The sequence below is a fragment of the Strix aluco genome, chromosome 4, assembly GCF_031877795.1.
Source record: "Strix aluco isolate bStrAlu1 chromosome 4, bStrAlu1.hap1, whole genome shotgun sequence".
Taxonomy (NCBI): domain Eukaryota; kingdom Metazoa; phylum Chordata; class Aves; order Strigiformes; family Strigidae; genus Strix; species Strix aluco.
This window is the reverse complement of record NC_133934.1, coordinates 78,452,714-78,461,089: the sequence shown is the minus strand read 5'-3', so window position 1 is coordinate 78,461,089 and position 8,376 is coordinate 78,452,714. Positions and strand designations below refer to the sequence as shown.

The window sequence follows — 8,376 nt, the reverse complement described above, 5'->3', positions numbered from 1 at the left end:
GATAAGAATCAAATAACATAAAACAGGTTCTTGTGGCCTGAGCACTGGCTGAAAGAGCCTTAGAGATACGAGAAAAGAGTACCAATTTTTCTTACGGCTATCACTATTTCTGGTATTTCCTTCCTTCTTTACTTTCACAGACCCACAGTTTCATACGCAATAGAAAGAAAAGCTCTGCATATGTGTCTTAATAAGAATTTCTTGGGCAGTGAAATCTGGCTGCATCTGGGAGTATGGCTGATGCTGCAATGACACATGCCCTGGGCTGCCTAGGAGTGTACTTTACAAAAGCAGTCTTCAGTGACGAGCTGCAGATGCACCCTTCAAAGAGATTTAACAGTGAGAAGGAAAGGCAGTGGCTGTAGTTACATAGTTCATCTCACAAATATTGGTGTGATGGTTGGTGTCCAGAACAAACATTGAGCTTCAAATGAGGATGGCAACCTTTGGCTAGGAGGAAGGCTTTGATGATGATGGTCTGGTGACGCAGTGTCACATGCAAACATACCAGTTTGTCAGCAGCTGGGCAGCTACAACAACTTCCGCATTCCTCATGATCCCTCAAGGAATCGCTTTTGTCTCAGCCCTCTCCCACACATTTCAAATATCGGTGTCATGGATAATGTTTTAAAAGCTCATAAACCGTACACTGCCCAGAGTGTAAAGATACAACCTGAGGGGAGTCAGAAAGCTCCTCAGGGCAGTAACCCCGTACCTGCTGTGTTCAGCAGGCCTGGGTGAGGCTCAAAAAAATCAGGAATTAATGCCACAGCTGCTGCATCTAGCAATCCCTCCAGTGTAGATCAGCTCGCTAGAGTGAGTCTCCAATTATAATAAAGGGGTTTTGTTCATTTGAGCTAAATTGCTCTCATTAGTGGTGGACAAAAAGCCCTTTTTCTGGCCTGAGCACTGGCCACAGGTGTGTGGAGCACCATGCTACTCCCCATGTGTAAAGGTAAGGCCCCACCGGTTGTGGCCATGACAGCAAAGTCTATCTAAAATAAGCCACAGGCGGGTGCACGCCACACTCCACGTAATTGAATTTTTTGTCTCTCCTAGCAACCTTCCCTCAAGGCGAGGCAGAGGCAGATTGTGGCGGGAAAACCTCCCCCGCGTCGGGCCCGTCGGCGTCGCCGGGCCGAAGCCGAGCGCCAGCCTGGGAAGGTGCTGCCGGGTGATTGGCTCGGGCGCTCGCGGGCCGAGCCGCGATTGGCTCAGGCCGCACGGAGGGGGCCCTCGATTGGCGGGGCTAGCTGCCCGCCGTCCCGCCCACCCCCGCGCCGCAGCGCCTTGTTGAGGTCGCGCGGTGCGCACGGGGATTGGGCCAGGCCGGGCCGGGCCACGCCTTGCTGCGCTCTGATTGGCTCGGCCGGAACGGCGGCACCTGCTCCTCGGCGTCCGGCGCGCATGCGCGGCCGGCGGTGCTCAGGGAGCCGCGGCCGGGTTTGGCTAACGGACCGCGGAGGGGACCTCGCTGCCGGTAAATCCGCGGGCAGGGGCTGGGGTGGACCGGCTGCCGCTGCGGCCGCCTCTCGTCCTACGCCGGGGGGATGCTCTGTGCGTTGCGGTGTTTGATAACTAGGGCGGGGGGGAGAGCGGCGGCCGCCTGGGCCCGCGGCGGCGGGAGGGTGCGTGTGGGCCCCCTGCAGCGCCCGTCCCCTTCCCGGCAGGTGCGAGGGCGGGTGTCCGGCGGCGCTCCGCGTGTGGTGGTGGGTCAGCGGCCGTGTGGGGGCTCCTCGCGTTACTGGCAGCTCGGGAGGGCGGGAAGCGCGAGCCTGGGCTGTGGGCGCCTCCGGCTCGCCCGCCCCTCCCGGCCGGTGGCCCCGGCGGTGGGTTTTGGGGGAGCCTCGTCGGAGGAGCGCGGCCCCCGTGGCTACGCGGGGCGGGGGCAGCTGGAGGGGGGTGCTCCGGCGGCGGCCGGTCCTCCTTTCGCGGTGTTCTGAAAAGCCGTCCTCCTATAAAAATGCGGGAAGCGGGTTCGTGCTGAGCACTGCCTGAACGCCGAACGGCCGCTGGACTCAAACTCTTTTTGTTTTTTTGTTGTTTGTTTTTCAAATTGGAAAAACAGCCTCTTCCTGGAGCTTTCACTCAGATTAACTAGTAACGAAATAGCTTGAGTAATGGCTAAATTACACATTCATTTCAGTACAATGTTTTTAACGCTTCATCAAAAGATAGGAAAGTACAATTTTCACACAAAATAAAAAGTTGTGTAAGAACTCCTGGATGCTTTTCATGGAGCAGTTTGAGCTCGATGTGTCTTTGGTCAGGTTGATGCCAGTGCAACTCTGTGGGTGAGGAGTAAGGCAGCACGTGGTTATGGGTGGAACAAGGGGGGGTGTGTGTGGGGAAAACCCCACTTTCTGTTGCCCTGGATGGAATTGGTGCTTGGCCGTAGGAAAAGCCCCTGTGTTGGTACCGGATGCAGGAGCTTTAGACCTGAGTGAGAAAGGCTGTTAATGGCAGTGGTACTCCCTTCTGTTTGAGAACACAGAACTCGGAGAGAGTTTTGTGAAAAAGGCATGACCCTCTTCAGAGCCCAGGGAAAAGTTCTGAAAGATCCTGACCTCTGGTTAGATCTGCATCAAGTGGAATAACAGTGCCATTAATTTAATGGGTAGAATATGCAACAGACATGGTGCAGAGGTCTGAAGATTTGACATGCTTGCGCTGTGCAACCACCTGCAGAAATCAAATCGTTCTGGTGGGAAGAGACCCCAGGAGGTCTCTACTCCAATCTGCTGCTCTCGGCAGGGTCAGCTTGGAGGCCAGTTCAGGTTGCTCAGAGCTTTATCTCGTTGGTCTTGGAAAACCCCAAGGACTGAGACTGGGTGGCCTGTACCGCTGCTTGCCTGCCTTCATGGGGAAAAAAAATTCTAATACTCAGAATGTTCTTTCAGTTTATGCTTGTTGTCTTTTCTAAATACTAGTACGTGTCTCAGAAACAGTGGCTCGTTGCTTTAGGTGCAATATTATGCTGATGTTGCAGCACTGTTGCTGGTCCCAAGAGCATGCTTTGCAATAGTACTGCTGGCTCACATGTCTCTTCTGATGCATAGATGTGTGGTAGTTACCCATGTTCCCATGGTAAAGCGTGATCAAGATGTGCAAAAATTAAGTTTAAAATTACGGATCTGAACTTATATATATATATATGACAGAATTGTCAGTGTATTTATCTAGAGAAAGCTGAATATAAGCTGCCCATCCCAAAAGGAACAATTGGGAAGCCCGTTTTGGAGGTGAATTATTACTGGATGAATTTCTGTGACTCAACTTCTATGATTACATCTTTTCAAACTGAAGAACGGTTATCCAGTTCTCTCATGAGTCATACTATACCTATATCACATTCCTGATTGAAGCTACTGTCAAGATGTATGGCTTTACAATTACCTATTTGCAGTAGCTCCCTGAAGGGTGGTTTGTAAACATGTTCAGTGTTTGTGTGAGTGCCATAGACTGGAATAACTTAATTTGTTCTGCTGAGGAACTTTTAACAGTGGGGATCCTTATGGCATGTTTTTATGGACACCTTGAGTAAAGAATAAGAAGTTTTTCAGAGGTCTTCATGTGTTAATTAGGAAAGTTCAGTAGGTTTTAAAGACAATTAAATGTGTAGTGTGAAGTTCTATTTTGAGAGAAGAAACTCTTCTTCAGCTTAGTTGAAAGATTTATTTTACATTCTCAGACTGTAGTGCTGGCAGAGTTCACAAAAGTAAAAGATGTAATGGTCTTGTTTAAAACCATCTTTGCCTGGCAATTGAGTGATAACTGTAATTGTTCTTGATAATCCCAGAAACACTGAAATATGTTATTCTAAAAGTGTGTCAAAAAGTCAAAGATCAAAAGGGTGCCTTCTCTTCTTGGAGGGAAAATTAAGAGATATAATTGAAGACTGAATGAAATTAGGAGTGTCCTAGGCTAGGATTGGGGGATAGTGATAAGACTTGTCATGAAGTGAAAGCATTAGGAGTTCTGGAAGTGAAGTGCATGGAAAGGTGAGTACTAGTCGGATTTCTTGGATGCCCTTGCTAGTCTGAGTATGGGACAAAAGTGGATGCAGCTAATTACAGTAAAATTGTGGCTACATAAGTGAAAGGCATTTTGGATCGTATGCAAAATACACCTGAAATGTATTGACAAAGAAACATGTATCTCCATCTGCTTTAGGAGAAGAGGGGCAGATGATCTGCGTGACAAACTAGCTGAAGTAAGGTAGGCAAGTTTTATACTGAAAAAGCAAGTTTAATACCTGATTAATAAATGCCACTTTAGCTAAGAGCTAAGGAGTCCCGGAAGGTATTGATACGAAATTGGTCAGCTGTTTGTCCTAATACAATGATAAACAAGAAAATGGGGGTGGTGAAAAGAAGTGTGACAGCCTCCAGACAAAGGTGTTCAAAAGTACGCCAAAAGATTGAATGTTCACATATGATAAACTGAATGACTTTAAATCTTCAGGGCAAGATTATTTTAAGTTCTAGAATTGGCCAGGGAAGTCTATGAATTAACAATATCTGTAGTTTTTAACTAAAATTAAAAAAAACCCAAAAAAACAAAAACCACAAAAACCCAAAAAAACCCTAGTAAAACTTGCAGATAACTTCTGAGATGTATCACTGTAATAACTGAGAAAAGAGGGAACTATAGACTCCAGCAAAATGCATGGCATGGTGAAAAATGCTGCAAAGAATGACATGGACTCTGGATAATAGTGGGGGAGCAAAAAAAGAATGGTAACATAATTAATGTCGTTTTGTGGGAAATTGGTGTTTGTCCCAAGAAGGGAGGCATTTGATGATTTCCTAATCTTGATGTGTAATCTTGGTGTGTGAAACACTTCCTTGCAATACTTCTGGGTTTTGGCTCTAAATATAATCAGTGCAGTCAATATTGAACTAATAGATTTTAAAAGGAATAAGGAAAAAATAATTTGATTTACTTTCTGACATTTGTAGTACAGTCATACAGGGATGTGGGGTTTTTTAGCCCTGATACTGTTTGATCTCTGTATGTGTTACTTGATATAACTTGCAGGTGTTATAAACTGAATGATGAATAATTATTGTTGTGATTCTAATGTTTGAATTGCTTAGCAAATCTGACAAAGCCAGGAAGAAAGAGACTCACAGTTCCAGTATAAGGTGGTATCTTGAATTGCTGGAATATTTAGGGTTGTAGTGGTAAACAATTTAATCTCTAGAGTGATGATGTGACTAAGAAGGTTTCTGCTTTCTCAGATGCAGAAAGCACCTCAGTAGCAGAATATTTAATATGATTAGTAGTGGCTAGAAGTAATGCAAGGTTTGAGAATGTCTTACAATGGCAAACTAAATATCAGTATTTGCCTTTCTTTTTAAACGTACTATGGATAGAAATTAGTAAGAACCAAAGGATAAATACCTGTGCAGTGTTATCTAGAATCTATTTTCCTTCTATTTCCAAATTCAGGCAAAAGCATTTTTGGTAAGACCATTGAGTAAACTTGCGTAAGCATATGCTTGATAGTACACTGCCTCAAACCACTGCATACTCTTCATACAAAACTGGGTTTGTATATGTTACAGGTGTGAAGCAAAAAATACTGGACACAATCTACTCTTTTTTTTCAGCAGATTAGATTGAGAGGCTGGGGTAGGTACGTGCTATTGATACTAACACACAGATTAAAGATTTTTCAGGTTTCCCTGAAATTAGAAAAATATTTACATTTAAGCTTAAACTTTTGTGCTTACTGGGTAATTTTGAAACAAATATTTTCTGAAACAATCTTATACTTTCTTTTGACACTTACAGATGGAGTTGATATAAACTCCGCACTCATCTAAATGTAGGCAAGCCAAATACAAATGAGTAATTCTGGTGATGGGTAATAATACATCCTAAATTTATCAGTTGTCTTTTCCCTAATGAAAGGGATGTTACTTTTTGTTGCACTGTAGAGACTGATTAAATTTTATTAGTTGTTCAGATTGTTAAGGAATGAGAAAAATTAAAGCGGTCTTACTTAGTTCTTAAAAACGCTGTGGGAATACAATGGAAGATTGGTGATGAGGACTGTAAACATGCTCAAGTGACTTGCAGCTGGGTTGTCAAAAAATACATATATCATACTAGTTGTTGATTAGCCTTGTGTGCTTGATGGGTAGGATGTCTGCGTTTAGGTAACACAGGCCTGTGAGAGACTTGGAGGCACCTTATCGAACATCCTTGAGATTTCTGCCCTGCTTTAGGAAAGATAAAAGCACAGGGGAAAAGTACACCTGCAAAAATCCCTGATAGATACAGGTGAAAGCAGCAGGTTGGAGATCTTTCCTTTCTTCTCTTTCTGTCTAGCAAGGACCAAGCTCCACGGTGCCTGTGTGCTTCTGCCCAGGTGCTGCTGAGGAGATCTCCCAGGTTGTGAGATAACGAGAATAAATTTACTCTTTGCATTTAATCTGTGGTTTTGTGATTGTTCTTTCATCCTGCCCGTGCAAATGGTTATATACTGCAGTCAAATTCTTGCTAGATTTGTGGCCTGGCAAGATAAGGGAACAGGCCACAAGCACTTCCATAGGAACAGCAGGAAGAGAAAAAAGAGTCTGAGCCAGGGCTGTGTAGTAAGAAATTTTTCAAATTAAGATATAGCACTTTACTAAAATACTATAGTGACAATAATTTATGATATTTATTTCTTACTATTTTAATGCACTACTTCTTTTGTAGATAAAGTCTGGGGTAAAATTGAAATAGTATAGATAATATCCTTGCAATGATATTTAAAATTTAAAACTTTCAGTTCTTCAGATAACCAGGATGCACTTCCAGTGGGACTGGCTGTGCTTAGGTGTTCTGATAATTAGCTCAGTGACTGCAGAAACTGAAAACGAAGAAACTCTGGATGTAGATGTTGAAGTGGAGGATTTTGACAAGCAGTCTCAAGAAGCTGATATTGACAGAGATACATCTTCCTTAGGGGTAAGCTTGCAGAAGTCTTTATTTAAAGCTTGTTTAATTATAAGATATATGGTTATAACTAGTAGACAAATCTGTGGACAAATGCTTTTAAAAAAGAGTTAACACGCAGTTGACTGAGTGGGGTGTCAGACCCACCAGTTTGAGTTTTTCAGTTGCTGTGTGTGAGATGTAGGACAAGCTTAATGAATGATTCTACTATGCCAAAGTGTAAAATCAGATCTCCTGCCTGTGGTAGATAGTCACGAAGAAAGTTTTGCTAGTCTGTGCTTCAATCTAGATACAGAACCTTTTGTTGTAAGTCCTAACCTGAGATTTCTAGAGAAGAAAGCAGAAAGCATCTTGGTCTTACTGAGATTTTGACTTTAGACCACTTTCGTGATTTCATTCATCACAGCTGCCCTTTGACACCATCTTTATTCCCAGAAAATCTTTCTGCATTTGTTATGCTGTACTTCATAATAGATGTGGGCAATATTCATAAATTGTTTTTTCAACTTTTTACTGTGTAGCCCAACTGTAATGTGCTAAGTAGACAGGAAAACTGAAGAGTGGAAAACATGTATAGAAAGAAGTAGAGAGGAAGCAGAGAATTGGTGCAAGTTCTGTATTTTTTCTGGGTTTTTGTTACACACAAGATGTGTGACTACTTAAGTTATGAGCTTTGAACACAGGAAGCAATTTTTAAAATTTACAGATGTGAAATTGCTTACTGTTGGAGAGATGCACCCAAACTGTAGAAATGGTGGGGCGGGTACACAGGTGGGCGGGAAGGTGTTTTATGCTGCTAGATGTTTCTAATGAACAAAATCTGGTGATCTCTGGGTGGACTACTTCTGGAGGTATGATGGTGTATTTCAGATTTATGTTAGAGCATGTATCTGTATGTGTCTTCTAGATTGTGTACCAGACTCCTAAGCCAACTGGGGAAGTGTATTTTACAGAAACCTTTGATGGAGTATTGGCCGGGTAAGTTTATGCCTTAAAACTATACACTTCTACTTTCAGCAGTTTAGCTTCTAGTGGCAGGACTTATTTTGTATTCATTTTTCTGCTAGTATCTTTATAAAAATTAATTTTTACAGGGGTTAGAATTGGGAAGGCTGGTAATACTTGCTCCAGATGCATCATAATGTTAAGTCAGGCAGTTAACATTTCGGGTATGTTGCTATTTTTTGTCTTTTAAGGAAGCTTTTAATAAACTCTGGGTTAATGGACATTAAGAAAAATAGTATTATGTAAGGATTTGGCCAGCTGAGTTTAACTAGCTGCAAGGTGAATTGCGTAGCCATTACACTGCAGTCACAAACTCTTTCTTCCTCTTGACATGCGCTTAGGTGTGTGTAGGAAGGCAGCGCCTTCAGCGTTATAGATAAAACCTCTATTGGGGAAGGCATTTTTTAGCAGATATTTTAT

The 8,376-nt window shown here is 43.2% G+C and overlaps 1 protein-coding gene across 4 annotated transcripts in view; it reads left to right on the top strand.

Moving 5' to 3' along the window:
* Positions 1 to 1,398: 1,398 nt before the first annotated feature.
* CLGN (calmegin) overlaps positions 1,399 to 8,376 on the top strand; it is a 32,314-nt gene continuing 25,336 nt past the window's right edge. For 2 of the 4 annotated variants that reach the window (XM_074823694.1, XM_074823693.1), the window contains exons 1-3: positions 1,399 to 1,480; positions 6,785 to 6,963; positions 7,859 to 7,929. In XM_074823694.1, coding sequence (XP_074679795.1) covers positions 1,408 to 1,480; positions 6,785 to 6,963; positions 7,859 to 7,929 — 323 coding nt within the window. In that variant the 5' untranslated portion in view covers positions 1,399 to 1,407. Of the gene's footprint in view, positions 1,481 to 4,173; positions 4,219 to 5,611; positions 5,638 to 6,784; positions 6,964 to 7,858; positions 7,930 to 8,376 lie in introns of those variants that run through there. The other 2 variants (XM_074823695.1, XM_074823696.1) reach the window with 2 other exon arrangements.